General features: G+C 42.3%; 1 protein-coding gene across 3 annotated transcripts in view; it reads right to left on the reverse strand.

Annotated features, from left to right (window-relative positions):
* Nucleotides 1-24548, reverse strand: part of ESYT2 (extended synaptotagmin 2) — a 98403-nt gene that overhangs the window by 68934 nt on the left and 4921 nt on the right. For all 3 annotated transcript variants that reach the window (XM_055115583.2, XM_055115584.2, XM_055115585.2), the window contains exon 2: nucleotides 187-228. In XM_055115583.2, coding sequence (XP_054971558.1) covers nucleotides 187-228 — 42 coding nt within the window. The remainder of the gene's footprint in view (nucleotides 1-186; nucleotides 229-24548) is intronic.

Below are 24548 nucleotides of genomic sequence, written 5' to 3' on the forward strand. Positions count from 1 at the left end.
GTTCTCACTCTCTGGAAAGAAAAGAAATGCATTTGTTGTGACTGAGGTCTTTGGGGACCAGAAGCCAACCCACTAAAGTCCAAACGAGCTCAAATATTACCAACATGCAAATCCCCAAATATGGAAAGATGGTATCTCATCCTCCAATTCCACTGATGGATGGTAGTTGGTATACTCTAATCTTACCTTATTTAGCCATTCTGCTCTTTCAGTGTCTGGAAAATGAACCTAGGAGGAAAATACACACATATGACTTAACTCCCAACAACTGTAAATAAAATGTCAAGCAGGCAATTTCGTATTCTCATCATATGTCCTCTGTTTACAAGATGCTTCTTTAAAACACTCTGCTCTAAAGCTTGGGAAACTGGTCTCCAAGGAGGGAAAGTGAAATGCATGGCACCCCAGCTCTTTACGTTCTGAGAACACAATGAGCAAAAAAGTTGAGTGTGGAAAATGCCATCAGAGTCTTCTCTGCACCCCATTGTCCAGAGGAAATTCATTGGAATCTGAAACATCATAAATTATACAAAACTGACCTCTACCTTTTTAAAAAAACATGTTTCTAATTTGTCAGTAGTATTATCATCATGTCCTGGCAATCTAGGCTCAGAGCCCCTACCCTTCCCAGGCCAGACGTGGTGGCCCAAACCTGCAAGTCCCAGGTACTCAGGAGGCTGAGGTGGGAGGATCCCTTGAGCCCAGGAGCTTGTCTGCAATGTGCTACAATCATGCCTGTGATTAGTGCTGCACCCTAGTCTGGACAACATAATGAGACTCCATAAAATAAAGTAACAAAATATAAACTAAAATAAAATTCACTCTTCCCTTTTGCTTTTCTCTTTTGGCCCAAACCAGCTAAGAGATACCTTTCCTTACATGGCTCCTCTCCGTACCATCATCTCCCACCTTCACCCAGATAGGGATCCCTCTTACAATTCTCCAGGTAGGGCCTGGATACTGGAGAAGGGTTTGTACAGGAGAAAAGAAACCTATTTAGGGCCAGGCATGGTGGCTCATGCCTGTAACCCCAACACTTTGGGAGGCTTAAAGCCAGCAGTTCAAGACCAGCCTGGCCAACATATTCTTGCAAACCTCTTTTCCATGCATTTATAAGCATGTATAACTTACATTAGACATGTTTCTATACACACTTGCATATGCGTACGATATTTTTAAGACTATGTGGCCTCTTAATTTTTTTTTTTTTGAGACAGAGTCTCACTGTCACCAGGCTGGAGTGCAGTGGCGCGATCTCGGCTCACTGCAACCTCCGCCTCCCGGGTTCAAGTGATTCTCCTACCTCAGCCTCCTGAGTAGCTGGGATTGCAGGCGCCTACCACCACGCCTGGCTAATTTTTGTATTTTTAGTAGAGATGGGGTTTCACCATGTTGGCCAGGATGGTCTCGATCTCTTGACCTCGTGATCCGCCTGCCTCTGCCTCCCAAAGTGCTGAGATTATAGGTGTGAGCCACCGATCCCGGCCAAGGATATTTTATTTTAGCCCCAATGGCAGAGAAAATATTTTCTTTCTCTTTTTTTAAATCCAGAGACAGGGTCTCACTCTGTCACTCAGGCTGGAGAGCAGTAGTTCAATCATGGCTCACTGCAGCCTGGAACTCCTGGGCCAAAGTGATCCTCCCGCCTCAGCTTCCTGAGTAGCTGGGACTGGGACTACAGGCGTGTGCCAACTGGCTAATTTTTAAAATTTTTCAGAGACAGGATCTCACTATGTTGTCTAGGCTTGTCTTGAACATCTGGCCTCAAGCAATCCTGCCTCAGCCTCCCCCTGTGTTGGAATTACAAGTGTGAGCCACTGTGCCCAGTCCACTTTTTTTTTTAATAGGTTTCTTTTTCTTTTTTCTTTCTTTTTTTTTTTTTTGAGACAGACTCTCCCTCTGTCATCCACGCTGGAGTGCAGTGGCACGATCTCGACTCGCCACAACCTCCACCTCCCAGGTTCAAGTGATTCTCCTGCCTCAGCCTCCCGAGTAGCTGGGATTACAGGCGGGTACCGCCACACCCTGCTAATTTTTGTATTTTTAGTAGAGATGGGGTTTCACCATGTTGTCCATCACTGCCTCACTGTAGGCATGGGTGCCAACCCTTGCCTGTGTGGTGACATCAGCACCCCCCGAGTGGCACAGAAAGCACGTGCAGTGAGGCAGTGATGGACACGAGCACGGGAGGAGGCGGCACCCACGCCTGCAGTGAGGCAGTGATGGGCAGGAGCGTCGGAGGCAGCGGCACCCAAGCCTGCAGTGAGGCAGTGATGGACAGGAGCATGGGAGGAGCTGCCTGTAGTGCCCCATTCTATTCTGGAATGAATAGAGAAACCCTCTGCCCAAATAAGCTTTGAATATAAGTGAACTGGCTTGTATTAGAATTTACTGGTTAACTGGCTTGTATTAGAATTTACACAAAGTGGCTTTGAAAATCGAGCCGTCTCTTAGTAGTGTTATCCCAAGGCATTCAATAGTTCTGAGGTTTTTCATCTATGAGTGATTATCCCAATGTGCTAAAGAAAAAGAGAAAGAGAATATATCAGATTTGAACAAAGCAAATCTGTTACGAAATTTTAAATTCTGTTCACTAAGTCAAAAATCTGCTTCTCACTAATACATATTCATAAACATTTGCTTATTTTGCATAAAACAGAATCTAAAGTAGCAAAAACATCACAGAGAAAGACTGGGACACACAGGGATCACAGAAAACACCGTCCTCAATCACACAGGAACACAGGAACACAGATTCGGTTTTAAATCTTATCTTTCAACTTAAAAAAAAGACTCAAATCTCTCTTAAGTTCTAATTATAAAACAAATTTCTATATTTATATTATCTGTATGAACTAGAAATAATCATTGTACGATTATTCACGTTTCTATATTTGAGTTGACACCACCCGCAAAAATCTCTTTAATGTTATCTTTTAAAAGAACAAAGGCGTATTTTAGATTCTAATACGCTGCTGCTATTACCAAAGTTGTTTTGTTTAGAAAAATTAAACCAAATATACAAAGACAGAACATTTAACTGTGCTCCAGGAACTCTACATACAATATTTTGTTTAATCCTCACCAGAACCTTTGAACAATTAGTGGCTCCATCTAACAGAAAACAAAACGCCTCGGGGGAACAGGTAGAATAAAGAGATCCAGACCCAAAGGACTCCAGAGTCCTTCCTGCTATGCCCTGCTGAAGTATACAGGATGGAATTGACATAACTGGTCAAAATTTTCTTGCCAATTAAATCATATTCTTCCTATATCCAAACATAAAAAAATTGACAGCTAACATTTAAAACAAAAATTAAGTAAAAGGAATGTCTTTCTTCAAACAACATTCCCCTTGAAGACCAGTATTAACAATCAGAACTTGCATAGGATTTTATTGTTCATAAATTCCATGTCCTATGCACGATATAAGCATTTTTTTTTTTGAGATGGAGTCTAACTCCGTCACTCAGGCTGGAGTGCAGTGGCACGATCTCAGCTCACTACAACCTCCTCCTCCCGGGTTCAAGCAATTCTCCTGCCTAGGCCTCTCGAGTAGCTGGGACTACAGGTGCCCGCCACCACAAGTGGCTAATTTTTGTAGTTTTAGTAGAGACAGGGTTTTGCCATGTTGGCCACGCTGGTCTCAAACTCCTGGCCTCAAGTGATCCCTCTGCCTCGGGCTCTAAAAGTGCTGGGATTACAGGCATGAGCCACCACACCAGGCTGATATAAGCATTTTTAATTACAAAAAAAAGTACAGCAGGCACTTGACAGGGAATGTAGAGGAGTTATTTTAAAATTCCATTAACATTAGTAACACTGAAACATGCAGTTATCAATTCTGCTGACTCATTCCTTTTTAAAAATTAATAGCCTAGAATAAGTTTAGATAGGTAATGTCTGAGAAAATATGAAGAAAGATGCTATACCTGAGGCATTGCTGATTTAATACCTTTAAGTAAAATTTAAAAGATAAATGGATAAAATGATTCTTTTAGAAACAAAATGCCACTAAACATGAAATCATGAACTTGCCAATCAAGTTCATTTATTCAAGATTCTTCCTCATTCCAAGAAGGATTTGAGCCTTGCTCAATGCTGCATAACCCTTTAGGCACTATTTTAAAAAGAAAAAAACAAAACACACAAAATTCTTACTGGAAGCAATGGTTGGTTGCAGGGAAGAATTCTTTCCCTCTCTTAGACCACAACTAAAGGGGAAGGGAGAAGGAATCTGAGTCCCTGGCACAGCAATCGAGAGTGTGCCCTGGGGCAGGCCCCACCAGCATAGGTGGGGGCCAACGCGCCGTTCCCCGGAGCACACCTAAGTGAGAGGGTCACCCATTTACTGGCCATCTGAAAACACCAACGTTCCTACACCACGTGGCTAGTTCTACGTTAAGCCTATAAAATGAACAACATCTAAGTGGGTAGCTTTGTTTCCTTGTGTAAAATCAACACAGTCTCAAAAATGGAACAGATAAGGCAAAAAGGACCAGAGAACCTCGGTTCTACAAGAACATGAGACACCTCTTCTTTATCAGTTACATCACAAGAGAAATCGGAAACTCTGGTTTCTAGAAGCCTTTAGGCAAGCAACACACCTTTACTTGGAAGCACTCAGCATACTACAGGTTTACTTAAACAGATGTGGCCTGTGTTCAAATAATTCAGTCTGGAGAAATACTAAAAACGTTAAATATTTAAAATGTTTTATATTGTTCTCTCTGAATATGAATTAAAGTCAGCGCAAATGGTCAAAAAGACTTGCAGAAAGTTAAAACTGCCTAGAAAATTTTGCTTCACACACAGCACAACAAAAGGGAGTTCAAGGTTCTAACACACACAGGACACCTTCCTGGAGCAGCCAGGACTTGGGGACTGCTGAGAAAGGTGAGGCGCGCGACAAACCCAAACTGTTGAGAAAGGTGAGGCGCGTGACAAACCCAAACTGCCGAGAAGGGTGAGGCGCGTGACAAACCCAAAGTGCTGAGAAAGGTGAGGCGCGTGACAAACCCAAACTGTTGACAAGGGTGAGGCGCGTGACAAACCCAAACCGCTGAGAAAAGTGAGGCGCGTGATAAACCCAAAGTGCTGAGAAAGGTGAGGCGAGTGAAAAACACAAGCTGCCGAGAAGGGTGAGGTGCATGAAAAACCCAAGGCCTCATTCAGTGCTTTCCAAGAAAGCTGGTGTCCTGCACTGGAGGGAAGAGAAGCACTTCTGTGGGGCCTGGGGAAAAGCAACTCAGAGCCACCTCTTCATATTATCAGATTATGATGAGAAAAAGTATTAGGGACAGTATTCCTGACAGTGGACGAGACTTCCAGGCACACGGCGCTTCAATGTTTAGAACTGTAAGGCACGAGGATCTGACGGAGCACTTGTTAGCTCTCCACATCAGTGGGGATCTCTGCTCGTCCCCACAGCTGGGCTGCTGAACTTAGCAGTAGAGTGACTTAAATATAATTTGGTACCAACACAAATTTGTGCCTTCTGATCTTTGTATAATCAAATGTCTTTACTCATCTCCCAAACTATCTGTCCCTCCTCAAGATCCTCAAATCCTATCTGCCTGTCTTCTCTAGAGACTTTGGTCAGTATTCATGGAAACTGAAAAAGCCGGTCAGAAATCTTGATTAAATGGTATTTTTTTCAAAGATATTAGGATGCTTTATCCAAATAGTTGCTTCTACAAAGAAAGTAGTCAAGGTTAAAAAGGTAGAGAGGAATCTAAAAACATCTGTCAACCCTGTAATAAGCTGTCACAGTATGGTCAAATTACTACCTCCAATAGTAAAAGGAAATTGCACAAGATAACCATTTTTATCTATTTCTAGTCTACATAAAAAGCAGGCCATCAATTAATTCACACAGTAAATAAAGCAATTGATCTTTTCCAAAATCCACAAGGTTGTAATTTTCTCTGTGGTTTATGGGCTTCGATTACTGCAACAGAGTAACTGGATACCCCAATGCTTTGGTGCAATGACACTGCTTAAAAATCCATCTGTTTAAGGTCATTTCTTAACAGAAAACATTTTCAAAATTCTCCCCAGGTGCTTTTTACATTAATGAGAAATTTCACTAGGAAATCCGAAAAGACACTAATATCCCTGAAGTTTTTAACTGAGCCCACAGGTAGTGATCATGGTCACTCCTTGACTTTCTCACCACAAATCAAATGGTGTTGTCTACCAGAGCTATGGCAAATTGTTGCTTTCTTATGTCACCTAAAACTCTTAACAGTGTAAAATAAGGACTCTTGCCACGAAAGGAATGACGGCTGAGCCACAGCTGTGGCCACCATGGGCCCCAGGGACACAGGGCTCTTTTGGCCTGAAGGAGGACACTGGCAGCAGAGCCGGCGCTGGTGCACACCGCGTGGGAGGCGCCGGCGCACACCGCGTGGGAGGCGCTGGCGCACAATGCGCAGGAGGCACTGGCCTTGAGAGGGCTTCCTCGCTGTTTGCAACACTTCATCACTATTTCTTCATTAGACAAGTGACCATTATCTATTCTGGTAGATCAGAAAACAGAGTCAAAGAAAAACTTAAAAACTAGGTTGATCCCAGCATACCTTTCATAACAAAGCTGTCTAAGTCACTTGAAATCCAAGTCTTAAATTCCTAAGAGAACATACCCTGAATTTCATGTTATATCTGACATATACTCTTCCTCTATCCGTTTATTTTTTAAAGGGGTTAAGCCCCCTTTTAGTGCATGCGTGAAATATTAGGAGAATTTAAACCAGGACTAATATTCAATGGCAGAGTCAAAATAGGGATGCCTCACAGCTTCTACTCAGGAGAACAGGGTATCCCTTCATGGAAACACTAACGTCAACAGACTTATTTACATATAAACACATGTCCGTGAAGAATATTTTTCAAAGATTTGAAGCATATTCTCACAAAATTCTGAAGTCCTTTAGACATTTTCCTGTCTCTGCTAAAAGAAAGGTCACACAATTATTTCATAATCGTGATTTAAGCTGAAGTTCTGGCATGAGTTACATCAATATCACAAATTAAAATGACTCCAAGAATAGGAAATCTGTCTTCTCATCTCCTTCACTAAAACACCTAAGACAATCCGGTTGTTTTTATTTTAAATTTAAATCAAATGAATATTAATTCAAATATACACGCTTATGTTTTGACTGGAATGGATTAAAAGATAGATGGGCAATTGTAGCACTGAATTAATTGCATATATTCTGTATACTACTTAAATGAATCCAGCTTTGTGTGACTATATACATAGTATATATAGTTTATTCTAATATATATATATGAGAAACTACATGAGATTGTAAAAACAGGGTTATTTGAAACCCCGTCTCTACTAAAAATACAAAAAATTAGCCAACCGTGGTGGTGGGTGCCTGTAGTCCCACCTACTCAGGAGGCTGAGGCAGGAGAATGGCATGAACCCGGGAGGCAGGGTTTGTAGCGAGCCGATATCGCACCACTGCACTCCAGCCTGGGCAACAGAGCAAGACTCCGTCTGAAGAAAAAAAAAAAAAAAAAAGAATTACAGAAGTGACTGGAATACTCAAAATCTATCTACATGGATTCAGAATTAACATCGGACTTAAAATGTATCTGTGAATTTTACATTTTGAAGAAATAAGTTTATGTATCTCCTAGGAGCTTAACTTTATTCTCATGCAGATAGGAAATTATCGCGACTTATGAGAAGGAGGTCGGAAATTTACCACCCTAAAACTTACTGTTTCCTTTTTAATTATTTATTTGTACACAATGAAGAAACAGTAAATAATCAGACACATGAAAACACTAGTACTTTTTTCCTGAATATGATCATTACCTTCACTGGATGTTTGATACCAAGGTTCCAGAACATCTTTCCCAATTATAGCCTGTGTGCCTCACTGCTGTTTGCTGTTACACATTCCCCATAAAGGGTCAGACAGGAAATATCTGGGGCACTTATGGGCCATGAGGTCTCTGTCACTACAACTCAACCACAGTTGGAGTATGAACTAATGAGCACGGCTGTGTTCCAAAAGAACTTTAATATGGTCACTGAAATTTGAATTTCATAACATTTTCACCTCCTACAAATTACTTTCTTCCAGCCATTAAAAAATGTAAAAGCTGTTCACTGGCCACAAAAACAAAAAGGAAGCCAGGCCATGAGCTGAGGCTTGCTGCCCGCTGAGAGGGATGCGCAAACCCGCAAAAGGATGGCGCCACGGGGTAGGGCCGTCCAGCCTCTCTCTCCAGAGAGCAGGCCCCACAGCTCCAGGTGCAGAAAAATGTCTGCCAAACATTCCTTTTTTTATTAGAAATACCCCAAATCTTAACATTGGGGTAACTAAAGTGTTTGAAAACTGAACCCACTGACCTCCAATTTGTTACCTATTATAGAAATCCCCTACTTATCGGCAGTTCCACTGTGATTTCAATCACCCGCAGTCAACCAAGGTCAGAAAATATTAAATGGAAACTTCCAGAAACAAACAATTCGTCAGTTTTAAACTGCATGCTGTTCTGAGTAAGGTGATGAAATCTCACTCTGTCCAGCTCGAGACACGAGCCCCGTCCGGCACGTTCGCGCCGAGCATGCTCCCGCCCACTCACCTGTGCTGTCTTGATCGTCAGCTCAAGTGTCGTGGGATCAACGTGCTCATTTCAAGTCACCTTTATTTTACTTAATGGCCCAAAACACACCAACAGTGATGTTGGCCATTCAGATATGCCAAAGAGAAGCCATCGAGTGCTTCCTTTAAGTGAAAAGGTGAAAGTTCTCGACTTACTAAGTATCATACGCTGAGGTTGCTAAGATGTAAGAACGAATCTTCCATCTGTGAAACTGAAGAAGGAAAATAATTTCATGCTAGCTTTGCTGTCACATGTCAAACTTTAAGATGGAAAAGGCATTAAATTTGTGGCTGGGGCCTGGCACAGGGGCTCACATCTGTAATCCCAGGACTTTGCCTGTAATCCCAGCACTTCGGGAGGCTGAGGCCGGCAGATCACTTGAGGTCAGGAGTTCAAGACCAGGCTGGCCAACATGCGAAATCCCATCTCTACTAAAAAAAAAAAAAAATTAACGAGGTGTGGTGGTGGGCACCTGTAGTCCCAGCTACTTGGGAGGGGCTGAGCCACGAGAATTGCTTGAACTCGGGTGGCGGAGGTTGCAGTGAGCCGAGACTGCGCCATTACACTCCAGCCTGGGTGACAGAGTGAGATTCTATCTCAGAAAACAACAACAACAACAAAACAAAACAAAACCAATAAATAAACAAATAAGTTTGTGGGTAGAAGACAAAACAGATGTTCTGATTGACAGCAACTGGGTTTGGTACTATCTTGTTTCACTGGGGATCTTGGAAAATATCCCCCACAGATAAGGGGGGGGCTACTGTAGTAAACTTTGGATCACATTAAGCCAATTAAAAAATGGGCAAAAGTGACGGGGCGTGGTGCGTGGTGGCTCATACCTGTAATCCCAGCACTTTGGGAGGCCAAGGCGGGCGGATCACAACGTCAAGAGATCAAGACCATCCTGGCCAACATGGTGAAACCCCATCTCTACTAAAAATACAAAAAGTAGCTGGGCGTGGTGGCGTGCATCTGTAGTCCCTGCTACTCGGGAGGCTGAAGCAGGAGAATCGCTTGAACCTGGGAGGCGAAGGTTGCAGTGAGCCGAGATTGCACCATTGCACTCCAGCCTGGCTACAGAGTAAGACTCCATCTCAAAAAAAAAAAAACCAGGGGGGATGAGGGGGGCAAAAGTATTTGTATAAACGCTTCTCCAAAGAGGATATAAAAATGGCCAAGAAGCACATGAAAAGATGCTCAACATTATGAGTTAGAGAAATACAAATCAAAATCCCAATGAGGTACCACTTCATGCCCTCTAGGATGGTTAAAATATAGACAGCGTTAAGTTTAGCCTAAAGCTGTCTCCTTAACACTTTGTAAGTTTCAGCCTGAAGGTTTCCTAACTGGATGTGTGAAGAGACTGTAGCGTACTCTTAGGCCAATCACCAGGTTTTGGCCAATCACAGGCAGCCAGCTGTTCAAACCACATCCAAATAAGGCAAATGCAGAACTATAACCTGGCTGGCTGTTTCTGTAGCTCACTTTCTTTTTTCTGCTCATAAATCTTCTTCCATTACATGGATGCACTGGAGCTTCTTTGAACCTATTCTGGTTCAGGGACAGCCCAATTTGTGAATCATTCTTTGCTCAATTAAACTACGTTAAATTTAATTTGTCTGAGATTTTCCTTTTAACAACAAGTTTTGGTGAAGACGTGGGGAAATCGAACTCTCATTTGTTGCCAGTGGTAATGTAAAATGATGTAGCCCCTTTGAAAATCAATTTAGCATATTCTCAAAATATGTAAACACAGAGGTACCATATGACCCACTCTACCCACACATATATATGCAACAGAAAGGAAAACACACACCCACACAAAAACCTGTACATGAATGCTCACAGCAGCATGATTTATATTTGCCTAAAAGTCAAAACAGCTCAAAGGATCATTACTTGATAAATGGCTACACAAAATATAGCCTTTTCATACAACAGAATTATTTGTCAATACAAGAAACGAAACACTAATATATGTTACACTATCTAGTAAGTGAAAGAAGTGGGCCGGGCATGGTGTGTCTCACATCTGTAATCCCAGCACTGTGGAGGAAAGCTGAGAGGCAGGAGGATCACTTGAGCCCAGAAGTTCAAGACCAGCCCAACACAGTGAAGCCCCATCTCTACAAAATATCTGAAAATTAGATGGGCATGGTGGCACATGCCTGTGGTCCCAGCTGCTCAGGAGGCTGAGATGGCAGGATCACTTGAGCCTGGGAGGTGCAGGCTGCAATGGGCCGTGATTGCGTCACTGCGCTCCAGCCTGGGTGATAGAGCGAGACCCTGTCTTGGGGAAAAAAAAAAAAAAAAAAAAAAAGCTCATCACAAAGGCTACATGTTATAATATTTCATTTACATGGGATGTCCAGAAGGTGTCTTCCTCTAGAGACAAAGCGAATTACTGGGTGGCTAGGGTGGGCGTGACAGGGAGAGCAGTGGAGGGGTCTGAGGATTGAGGGCTGATGGGTATAGGGTTTCTTTACAGAAGACAAAAGGATCTACTAAGAGATTTTGGTGATGGTTGCACAATCCTGAGAATATACTGAAAAACAGTTAATTGTATAGTTTAAATGGCTGGATTGTATGGTATGTGAATTATAGCTCAATACAGCTGTTAAAAAAAACAAAAGGGGTAAGGCACAGTGGCTCAAGCCTGTAATCCCAGCACTCTGGGACGCCAAGGTGGGAGGATCACTTGAGCCCAGGAGGTCAAGACTGCGGTGAGCCATGATTGCACCACTGCACTCCAGCGTGGCAACAGAATGACACTGTCTCTTAAAAAATTAAAAATTAAAAATTAAAATTAAGAAAAAAGAAATGAATATCTCAATCTATAAAACACATACTGCTTTTACCATGGCCCATTTATTTTAATTAGATACTTCCCCAAATAATAACAGAACCAAGTAAGTAGAGCCAGAGGACCCAAAGTAAATCAGTGGCCTAATTCAGAGCTCCTTGTTCGTGGCTTAACCAACCAACAAAGGTACCCAGTGAGCTATCTGGTCCTTAACGAGCACATGGCTCAGCTCAGTGATAAATGAGGGGCAAAGCCATTCCATTGTGGGTCCCAAATTATCTGCCAAACTAGTTAATCACTGAGAAATACATCAGAACTGAAATATTTGGTGAGACCATAAAGATGAACCATGCGCGTTCACAGGAACACACAGGCGCATGAACACAAGCTCCCGCACATGTGCACAGGCCGCCACAGCTCACACACACACCTGCAAACACTGGAAACGTTGCAGGATTCAGGCGGGGCGGAGACCACAGAGTGGTGAGTCAACTTTCTATGGCTGTTCTCCTTCAAGGTTGTGCTACAAGAGGTCGAGAAATCCAGAGAAATGTGGCTGAGATTCAAAGAAGCCAACAGGGTTTATGGACGTCTCAGGAGATTGGCGGGACAAGAAGTGGAGTCTGGGTCAGCTAAACCACCGGAACCTGAGGGGCCAAGATCCCTGAAAGAGGAAAGTGGGAAGAAGGGTACAGTCTCTTTCAAGAGGAATTTGCTAAATTCCTAAGCTACCCAGGGCAAGAAGCTAGCCTCGAAGGAGCAAAACAGAGCTTCTGGCAAGATGTTGTACTGAGAAAGCACAAACTGGACTTTGGGACAGACCAGGAGGCACTTAGGAAACACTGCAGACTCCCAGTCACAACATCTGGAGGGCTGGGCCTTACAGCAGAGAGTATCAGAGGCAGCCACAGCTTCCCCCTGCCACACAGCCACAGGCCGGCTCAGACCCACCCTGGAGAGGGCAGCCCGTGCCCACTCTGCCTTCCAGAGGACGGGGGAGCCCCTCTGGAGGAGTACATGCTTCAGAGCAGGGATGGGCTTGGGCTGGCTCCTGCTCACAGCCACTTCGCAGAGACTGCTAACTTCTGAGGTGTGAATATTCCCACCATGGCTAATTTCAAGCTACCGAATGACCTAACTGAATGTGGAGGTGGAAGAAATGCACAAAATCATGTAAAGGTGGTACTAGTCAGTCATCGGGGAGATGTAAGTCAGAGCCACAGTGACTCCCACTTTACATCCACTAGGACAGCAATAACAATAAAAACAGAAAAACACAAGTGTTGGCAAGGATGTGGAGGAATTCAACCTTCATATATTGCTGGTGAGAATGTAAAATGGTACAGGCATTGTGAAAACTGTTTGGCATTCCTCAAAATGTTAAACATAGACCCAACAATTCTATTCCTAGGTATATACTCAAAAGAACTGAAAATGGATATTCAAACAAAAACGTGTACATGAATGTTCATCGCAGCACCATTCAAAACAGCCAAAAGGTGGAAACAACCCGAATGGCCATTGTGGATGAATGGATAATCAAACTGTGGTACCGGAATATTCAGCCTTAAAGAGATGATACACTGGTATACGCTACAATGCAAATTAACCTCAAAACTAAGCTAACTGAAAGAAGCCACACATAAAAGATCACACACATATTACATGCCTCCGTTTACAGGAAATATCCAGAACAGGTAAACCCACAGATACAAAGCAGATGTGGTTGCCATGGGTTGGGGGAGGGGAAACAGGGTGTGACCACGAATGGGCACAAAACAGGGTTCCTTTTAGGGCAGAGAAAATGTTTTGGAACCAGAGAGAGGTGATGATTACACTACATGTAAAGGTAGTAAATGGCACTGAATTGTGTCCTTTAAAATGGTTTTATGTTATTTGAATTTACTGCAATAAAAATGAAACAAATGAGCTATCAAGCAATGAAAAGACACAGAAGAACCTAAAATGCATATTTCTAGGTGAAATAAACCAATCTGAAAAGGCCAATACTTTATAATTCCAATATATGACATTCTAGAAAGGGCAAAACTATGTAAAAAGATCAGTAAGCACAGGCAGACGGACAGGAAGAGTTGAATTGAAGCACAGAAGATTTTAGGGCAGCAAAACTACTTCGTATGACATTGTAATAGCTGATACATGCCATTATCCATTTGTCAAGATCCACGGAATGTACAACACTGAGAATGAGCTGTACTGTAAACTGTGGGCTTCAGACTAGTATGAAACATATCAACTCGGGCTCATTAATTGTGACAGACATAGCAAAGGAAGTTGTAAGAAGGGATGTGGGGGCTCTGTATTATCTGCTGAATTTTTCTGGAAATCCAGAATTGTTCTAAAAAATGAAGTCTATTAATTTAACTAAGTGAAACGGAAATAAATACCTTTCCAGACAAAAATTGAGAAAATCCATTGCTAGTAGACTTGCAGTAAAAGAAATACTAAAGTAAGTTTTTCAGGCAGGAGGAAAATCATCCCAGACAAAACGTGTTAACAGTAAGAAGGAAACAAAGACCAAGGGAGAGCACCTCTGTTCCTCGTCCCAGTGACTCTCACAGATCAAAAATGTTTTAAAAATACACGTTCCTCGTCCCGATGACTCTCAGATCAAAAACGTTTTAAAAATATACGTTCCTCGTCCCGATGACTCTCACAGATCAAAAACATTTTAAAAATATACGTTACTCAGGCCAGGCGCGGTGGCTAACGCTGTGATCCCAGCACTTTGGGAGGCCGAGGCAGGCAGATCACGAGGTCAGGAGATCGAGATCATCCTGACCAACATGGTGAAACCCTGTCTCTACTAGAAAATACAAAAAATTAGTCAGGCGTGGTGGCGGGCGCCTGTAGTCCCAGCTACTCGGGAGGCTGAGGCAGGAGAATGGCGTGAACCCAGGAAGCGGAGCTTGCAGTGAGCCGAGATCGCGCCACTGCACTCCAGCCTGGGCGACAGAGCGAGACTCCGTCTCAAAAAAAAAAAAAAAAATTATATATATATATATATATATATATATAAAACGTTATTCGTCCAGATGACTCTCACAGATCAAAAACGTTTTAAAAATATACATTACTCGTCCCGATTACCCTCACAGATCTAAAACATTTAAAAATATACGTTACTCGTCCCGATTACTCTCACAGATGTGAAACATTTAAAAATATATCACAGTCTGGCTGTCACCTCCTAACGTATTTAAGAATGCTAACAGTATATAAACTTAAAACACCCAGAGAAACTCCCACTGGCTAACAAGGTGGTGGCTCATTCACTTGCATTGGTTTTCCTCTTCTAGAAACAGTAACCTGCCACCACCCTGGTGTCTCTGGTGCCTTCTGCAAAGCACAGGTTTTATGGGCTGGGCCCAGCTCCCAGGGCACTGAGTATGGTCAGGCGGGTACACCTGACTTGTACTGGGGTGACTGCAGGGTCTCTCAGACCTTAGCTCCTGCTCTGAAGAGCGGAAATGACATACAATTCTCTTGGGGTTGTAAAAATGACTAGATTAGATGGTGCCAAATCCCCAGTTCCTCCCCTACTGCCATCAAGAGAGAGGAGAGAGCAGAGAATGCACGGCAGTGCACAGACCTCACAGGTCCAGGGCTGCCTGTGCTCACCTCTGACATTAGCAGAGCTTGTTTCCTTACCTGTAAAACAAAGGTGGCGGGTTAGCTGTGAGGTTTAAATGACTTCCATGTAAAGAGTTAGAAGAGAGCCTGCAATGAGTGCTAAGCACATTCACCGTTTGTTTTCTCACGGGTTTTCTGTTACACTCCTCCCAGTGCAGAGAGGCAGCCCCCTTGTGAAGCTATCCACACGATCTTCCGCCTCTCGCTTGCCTGTCTCCTGTCTCTCCAGGGAGGTGGTGGCTGCTGTTGGGCTGAGTCCTCTCGGAACTTCCTTGGGTTTCTTACACCAACATTAAAGACTGAAGTAATCTCCCACCGCAGCCCCCGCCTCAAACTACTGCTCCTATTGTTCCAGCATCATTTCTACACCCTGGGGTGGTTGTTCACATTCCTGGCTCACTCATCTATCTTCCTTCCTCCCCAAAGCTATTCCCCTGACATTCAGGCACTCCTTCCCCCTCATGCTTAGATGTGTGTCCCCAGTCCCTCTGGATATCCCTGCCAAATGTATCTTGCTAAACCCCCCTTTTAAATTGGGACACATCCCTCTAGTGGATATCTGGATGCTGCCCTGTGTCTAGGGATCAAGCCCAACTCTTCCACTTGGGTAACTTACGGTGCTGCTTCCTGTGGTCATCTCAGTTCCCACAGTTCCTAACCCTTCTTCCCACTGCACAGCTCCTCCTCATCCCACCTCTGAAAGACCACATCCAACCTCAGACACCAGGACTACAGCCAAAAATGGAAAAAAACCTTAGTATTGAATCCAAGATGTGATCAATTATAAGCTGCACCATCACTTTATGTGCCACTAAGAGCACAGTCCATTAACAGTGATGCACCCTTGTAAAATAAATCTGATTTCTGAGATGTTACGGCACGGGGAAAGTGCTGGAACTAAGCCTTCCTGGCTCCTGAATACTCCAAGAAACAGGGTAGTGTGGGAAGCTGAGTAACAGCCCTCAAAAGATGGTCACGTCCTAATCCCTGGAATTTGTGAGTGTCGCTTTATATGGCAAAAAGAACGCTGCAGATGTGGTAAAATGGAGGATCTTCGCTGGTGGAGGACTGTCCGTAAGGCCCTAAATGCCATCTCCAGTATCCTTAAAAACGGAGGAAGTCCAGCCTGGGCAACACAGTGAGACTCCATCTCTACAAAAAATTTTTAAAATTAGCTAATTAGCTGGGTGTGGTGGTGCAGGCCTGTAGTCCCAGATACTCGAGAGGCTGAAGTGGAAGGGTTGCTTGAGTCCAGGAGGTCGAGACTGCAGGGAGCTATGACCACACAACCAGACTCCAGCCTAGGTGCAAACAGCTCACTGCAGCCTCAATCCTTGTCTAACGAAAAGAAAGAAAACAGGGAGGAACAGAGATTTGACAAAACAGAAAGCAGAATGGCCCCATGAGGATGAAAGCAGCTGCCAGCTCTGAAGGGAGAAGGGCCTGCAGCCATGGAATGTGGCTGAGAAGCAAGAAAAGCAGGAAAAGCTTCTCCCCAGGAGCCTCCAGAGTGCACACCCTGCCCATCCCTCAGTTTTAGCCCAGAGGAACTGATTTCCAACTGCTGGCCTCCAGAACCCTTAAAAGATAAGAGTGTTGTCTGAAGCCACCAAGTTGATGGCACTTTGTCACAGGCGCCCTAATGTACCAACCATGTCATCCTTTCCCTCCTGCTCCAGTACTGACGTTGACATCTACGGAGCATTTCTTTTAAAACTTTGCTTCACACACAGCACCATTTGTGATTAAGTAAAATCAATTCTTTCTACTAGTTACTGGATAAATTCCAAGATCTTTATATGTGTGAAAAAATAAGTAGGAAGAGTATTGTTACTTTGTATTGGATTATATTTGGAGTTTCGGTTTCAAAATTCTAGCACTCAGATATTAACGTAGACGGTGTTAACAAATTTTAGGTACGCACTTACTAGCCATTTAAAGATTTGTAGCACAAATGAAATAAATTAATGATCTCAGTAGGCAATTCACTTCTAATTGTGTATAAATATCAACACCAGCTTTATATAACATTTTACAAATTGGGTACAAAGTATAAACCAAAAACAAAATTCTAAGCTCCCAACTCTCTGAACAGCTCCTCCTCTCTGCCAGGGGCATTCCAAAGTTAACCTGTAAAACTACTTCAGGCCACGATGAGGGGGCGGGGCGTCGGACACACCTCATTACCATGACACAGACTTAAGACTGACAGAACTGACAGAAGAACTGACAGACTCTTTAAGTCTGACAGGAAACATTAACCATCTATTCTCTCTGAAGCCTGCTACCTGGAGGCTTCATCTGTACAATAAAACCTTGGTCTCCACAAGGTAATCCAGACATTCCTTTCTATTGATTCCAGGTCTCTAGACAGTAACTTAACCAATTGCCAATCAGAAAAATCTTTGAGTCCAGCTATGATCTGGAGCGCTCCCCACACCAACCTGCTTCCAGGTGTCCCACCTTGCTGAACGAATGTACCCGCTTCCAGCTGTCCCACCTTTCTGAACCAATGTACCTGCTTCCAGGTGTCCCACCTTTCTGAACCAATGTACCCACTTCCAGGTGTCCAACCTTTCTGAACCAATGTACAGCTTACATGTATTGATTGATGTCTTATGTATCCCTAAAACTTACAGGTCAACCCCCTTGGGCAAATGTCTTGAGACTATGTCACCAGCATCCTTTAAACCGGGCAAAATAAAATACTAAATTAATTGAGACTTGTCTCAAATACTTTTGGTTTACAGATTAAACTAAATGCTTCAACAAATATGTAACAAAGTTTCATAAGAAAATGGAAGGTGAAAGTATCATTCAGATTAATAATTTTAGCAATTTGATACTGGTTCTCGAAATGTGAGCAGCATAATCAAAAACTAGCATATAATAGGTACTCCAGTATAATATTTATGGCATGAAGTTAGATAATGTTCTCCCAAATCACTGGATTTATTTTCTACAGATCTACCTTACTCTGGGAAACTTAAAACATATCAATCCCTCGGACAGGAAACAACTCCACATATAATACACGTTAAAATTAAACTATTACAACTGACCCCGAAATAGGATGTGCACTTTCAAATCCCCACTTTTTAGTCACTAACCAGCACTTATTCACAAAAGGAAGTTAATGAATATTAGAATAATTAAATGTTATATGTACAAAATGTAAAGTTAACTATCATTATCTATGGCATCAGGGTGACTCCTGGAAGTGGAGTCAAGAAAGATTAGCCATGTTCTTGGAACAATATCTGTTTTAAGGAAGATACAGAGCAAATCAAGGCAAGGAAGAGGAGTGACACTGTAGGCTCCTTGGATATTATTTTAGGGATATACAGAGAGGAAGAGAGAGAAAGTGAAATTTTACGGCATACATACTTGCAAGCGTTAATAACAACAAAGCATTATGGTAGATAAATTCTTAGCAACAGCGTAAACAAACCACGGTGGAACAGAAACAAAGAAAAACCCCAGGGCTCATCTGTTCCATTTCAGCAGAGGTGGGGGAGGGAGGTGGCAAAGGCCACACCAGGACTTGCCTGCAAGCGGAGCACTGGTCACAGCTGGGCATCTCTGGGCCTGTGACTCAGACGGCTGACCCGAGGACATGCCTCCCTGCCCGCCCATGTCCAGTGTGTTCACTGGCCTCTCCCCATTCCAGCCTCACAACCACAGCACAGAGTCAGGCTCAACCCCCATCAAACCAAAGAGGAAACAAGGTTCTAAGAGTTGGACCTGACTCACCCAAGGGCAGGGAGTTAGGAAGGGGTGGGTCTCAGGGCGCAACCCACACCCACCAGAGCCAGAGCCTGAGCTGTGGGCTCTGCGAGACGGTGGGAGCCTCAAAGCTAACCAGAGGCCGGTGGCCACACCTCAGCACACCCCACAGAAGGGCAGCCCCACTCGCACGGGCACTGGCCACATGACTGGTCATGTCCAGACAAGGACACACCAATTCAACAAATCATCACGGGAACCTCAAAGTAGCCATCGCTCAATTGTGCTACACGAAACCACGGCAGTTAAAAATACTTGTAACTGTTAGCAAACTTTAATATACCAACACAGCATAGGGGAAGAAAAGCAATCTGAAGCTGTGACTCATTATGGAGGGAATGCTTTCTTCCAAAGGTTATTCAGACAAAAAGAGATAGGGATAAATCTTCTGTCTTTTAACATCATACCATGCAAAAACAAACACTGCCTTCCATGGCCAGACTTTTGCTTACAAAATTATCATGTCAGTCTAATGAGTTCAAAAATAATTCATATATCCTAGACACAGATCTAATAAATAGCTCAAGTAAATACGTTTTCATAACTTAAAAAGAGCAGAAAATTAAATATCTCAAATTCTATTTTTAACTCTTCTCATTATATCATATCTCACAATCTAGTTTTTCAAATGTCTATCACACATCATTTAAATAAAGTCTGGTAGTTCCATAAGACAGATGATACTGCAATAGTCAAAGTCATATTTCTGAAGAATAACATAATATCCATAATATAGCATTTAAGAAAGGAGGATACTATACACACCCATATATCCAAACATATCATTAAAACATTAACAAAATCCACAGAAATGTTGCCAATGTAACGTTATCACTAGTTAGTAGAATTGCAGGTAACTTTTTTCTTCTTTATTCTTCTCCAAAGCTTATTCTTCAATGAGCATACTTTCTTCTTTAAATCAGAAAAAATGTTTTTGAAACCTGTCTAGCCATAACATAAGAAATGAAGAAAAATACAACTACACGTTCATTAAATATAGAAAGATAAAGGGGGACTTCACCGTGTAACTGAACAAATTAAAAAAAAGAAACTCAGTTTCAATGACAATTTTACAAGTAATAAAGAAAGCATAATGAAAACCATCATATTAGTATTTCCACATCTGCTGTTGGTGTGGTTATCACTAATTCCAGCACGCAATCACCAAGCACAAAACTGAAGCTGTTATCCGAAAGGACACTGCTGCTGCAATACACAGGTGCACGTGGGATGTGCTTCTTACTTTGTATTGATACTTTCATCTAGACACTGCCGTAATCCATTAAACCCCATTCAATTTATACTTTACTACCAACTACCATTATGGATGGTTTGGTATTATGGATGATCTTTTAAATATATTTTTTCTTGGATTTTAAAAAAGTGAACATGTATTATTTTTACTAAAAGAATGGGGGAGAGTCTAGAGAGATATTAACAAATGGATAAAACATTTCAATTACAAGGAATAAGTTCAAGAGATCTATTGTACAACACTGTAACTATAGTTAGAACAATATAATATATTCTTGAAAAAGTCACTAAGAGTAGATTTTCTAGTGTTCCACCACAAAAAATGGTAAGCCCGTGACATAATGCATTTGTTAATTAGCCTGATTTAGCACATTCTACAATGTATACATATTTCAAAACATGTTGAACACAATAAAAATAATACTTTTATCAGATAAAAAAATAACAATAGCCAGGTGCAGTGGCTCACGCCTGTATTCCCTCCCAGATCTTTGGGAAGTAGAGGCAGGAGGATCGCTTGAGCCCAGGAGTTCAAGACCAGCCTGGGTAACACGGAGAAACCTCCCTTCTACAAAAAATTTTAAAAACTAGTGAGACGTGGTGGCGCATGCCTGTAGCCCAAGCTACTGGGGAGGCTGAGGCGGGAGGGGTGACTGAGCCCAGTAGGTTGAGGCTGCAGCGAGCCATGATTGTGCCACTGCACTCCAGTCTGGGCAACAGAGCAAAACCTTGTGTCAAAAAATAAATAAATAAAAATAATTGAAAAAAACCCACCAATTCATACTATGACTAATGCTAGGATTAAACAGATTTGTTGTGTTATTGCCGGCTAGTAAATTTCTGAGTTTAAGGCCTTGTCTTACACATATTTTGTGTCACTAGCACCTAACACAGTACCTAGAACATAGCAAATGCCTAATAAATGTCCATAAATTCATCAAGACTCATTTTTAATCCTTACATATAAATTGGAATAGTTTCTTAAAATGTGATCCAGGAAAAAATTCACAAAAATAAATAGTTTGCTTTAACAAACATTATAGAACTTTAAAAACAGTTAAGAAAAATAAATGAAGAAAAAAAATCAGTGACAGGGAGAAAGACTCTGGAAAAACCGCCATAAATAAAACATGCTTTATGGAAAAAATGATCCCATGCAAAAGACAACTACTAACACATTCACCATCTGTGTAAGAACTATGCCCCACCCAATTCCAAAAGAACAGGAGGTGACTCAGTGTTCAAGGAACAATAAGATCATTGAGAGTAAAAGAAGATCGCCTATTTGAAGAAAAGTGCGATGGGTACTCCCGGCTATTACAGTAGTACAGGGCCCAACAATCCAGCAATAATTTTGGCTGTGAGTTTTCTGGTAGCTACAGCAAGAATAGAAGTATACTGCATTACACAGTAGCTTTCCTTTTCTGATTTCACAAGCTTAGATCTGAACACATCACTACTTTCACCCCCATCATGTCCAAACTCTGTCTTAAAAGCACGACAGTAATCCCAGCCACGTCCCTGCATCCTGTAAATCAGAACTGCCCTGAGGGCCTGGGCCAGCCATCCAGAAGGAGCACTTCTACTCCTCCCAGGTCATGGGGACCTGGGCTGGGGTCTAGTGGGACCACTTCCTTTCCTCACTGCTGGGCCCAGAGTAAATCCCAAGCTGAGTGCAGCCTTCTACCAGGTGGAGGAGTTACAACCCTATCAGAACTACCATGCATTTCCCTCCAGATGAGACGGCCCAGAAATCTGCCTTTGCAACTGTCCTCCACACGGCTGCTCGTGCTGTTGCCACTGAACATAAGGCCATGCCCTTCAATAAGAATAGAATCTCTTCCCTAACATGTCCGTAAATTTATAACACACCCCCTTACTTACCATCAAGCCCTCCCTGCTCCTTTCTTCTGAACCACCGTGACACTGGAGCCATCACCACAGCCCGCCTCCCAGGTGCTTGTTCTAACTACTCTGAGCAGAGTGTAAATATGAAGACAGGATGATTTCTTACACTTGTGTTGGCACAATCATCTGCATATAGTGGGTCCTTACATCTCTAAATGAAGAAATAAAATTCCTCTGAGACAGAATCATCATGAAAACTAAAAAAGATAATCACTTGCCAAACCATAACAAAATGCAAGAGACGACAAAAGACCACAATGTATTCTACAATACATGATAAAATTATGTTCTGATAGAATGTACCCAGTATGAAACAAACCAATCCATAAGCTAAACTACTCAAACATGTGATGATTATATACTGATACCTTGAATCACAGTTAAGACTTTGGAATAACTCACGGAAAAACAGATTTCGGTTTTTTATATTTTTGAAGCATGATTTCTATTGCTATGCAATTAAAATTAATATTTGTTTAAGCCAATATAGTATAGCATCCGTGTTTAAGGGACTATTAGAGGCCCGAGGTGGTGGCTCACACCTGTAATCAGAGCACTTCAGAAGTGCTGAGATGGGAGGATCACTTGAGCCCAGGAGTTTGAGACCAGCCTGGGCAACATAGCAAGACCTCGGCTCTACTACAAGTATAAAAAATGTTCAAATATATAAAATTAAAAAATAAATAAAAATAAAGTAATATTAGAGCTGGGTACAATGATTCACACCTGTAGTCCCAGCCACTCAGGAGGCTGAGGCAGGAGGATCCCTCAAGCCTAGGAGTTCGAGGCCAGCCTGGGCTAACACAGTGAGACTCCAGCTCAAAAAATAAATAAAGTACTATTAGGTTTAAGTTAAAAATATTTACCTAGTTTTTAAAATTCATATACCTAACCCTTTCATTAACTATCCTTTAAAATGTAAATACCCTCAAACTTAAGTTAGAACAAAATTCCTTAAAAACTTTTACAATTTTAGCTAGAATTCCGTAAGCAAAGGTGTACCTCACTTTGCACTATAACTGACCACCTTTTCATCCATTATTAAAAGAAATTCAGGCCAGGCATGGTGGCTCACGCCTGTAATCCTAGCACTTTGGGAGGCTGAGGCAGGCGGATTGCCTGAGCTCAGGAGTTCAAGACCAGCCTGGGCAACATGGTGAAACCCTGTCTCCACTATAATACAAAAGAAATTAGCTGGATGTGGCGGTGTGCGCCTGTAGTCCCAGATACTTGGGAGGCTGAGGCAGGAGAATTGCTTGAACCAGCGAGGCGGAGGTTGCAGTGACCCGAGATGGTGCCACTGTGCCCCAGCCTGGGCGACAGAGCGAGACTCTGTCTCAAAAAAAAAAAGAAAAAAAAAAAGACATTGGATTTTTTTTTTTTTAGAGACGGACTGTGGCTCTGTCACCCAGGCTGGAGTGCAGTGGTGCGATCTCGTCTCACTGCAAGCTCCGCCTCCCAGTTTCATGCCATTCTCCTGCCTCAGCCTCCCGAGTAGCTGGGACTACAGGCGCACACCACCACGCCCGGCTAATTTTTTGTATTTTTAGTAGAGACAGGGTCTCACCGTATTAGCCAGGATGGTCTCAATCTCCTGACCTCGTGATCCACCTGCCTTGGCCTCCCAAAGAGCAGAGATTACAGGTGTGAGCCACCGCGCCCAGCCCTGATGTCTATATTTTTTAACAGTGCTATTGAGATATAATTCACATACTCGTCAATGCACTCATTTAAAGTAAACAGTTTGATGGTTTTTAGTATATTCAGAATGTCTACTTCAAGGTTAAAGGCTGTGACCAATGTGGAAACCATGAAAGCCTACAGAAACGATCATGGGTTCATTAGGTCTAACAATCACACTATTCCATAACTGATCTTCACAGGATGGAAGTTTACATTTATGAATACGTACTTATAAAATATATTATGTTTTAAGTGTATATATCCATATAAACTATTTATATTTCAGTCCTAGCTCTATACCCTCCCATCCTTAAATGTAGAATGATAATAATATTAATCTTAAGTAGAAATTTTACTAAATCCACAACATACAGGCTGATGGATTGCATATATCCTAAATTTAAATCTATTTTTTAGCTTAAACTAAAAACCTGATATTTACTGCTTTATTTTTAGCCATCTTGGGGCATTAATGTTCTAACTGAAGGAGGTTCTCAGACCACAGAACTGAAGCAACAACGGTCACATCCTTTCCCTTCTGTGTCTCAGCCGCAGTGTGGGTGTGAACAAGAAACCCAAGCAGCATCCTCATCCTATCTGCAGCTACGATGAGGACTCCAACACTTCCTCAACCACATGACCACTCGGATTCAGGTGCTAAAGAAGCACTTGTTTAAAATAGCTAAATTGTGGCTCCTGAATTAGCTATGCCAACTATTTTCAGTTACAAGTCTTCACAATATTTTATTAAAGTATTAAGTCAATGATTAACACTGAGAATAAAAAAATATTTGCCCTTTCTTTACATGAGATCACAGTGCATTAT

This window comes from Pan paniscus, chromosome 6, assembly GCF_029289425.2.
Source record: "Pan paniscus chromosome 6, NHGRI_mPanPan1-v2.0_pri, whole genome shotgun sequence".
NCBI lineage: Eukaryota > Metazoa > Chordata > Mammalia > Primates > Hominidae > Pan > Pan paniscus.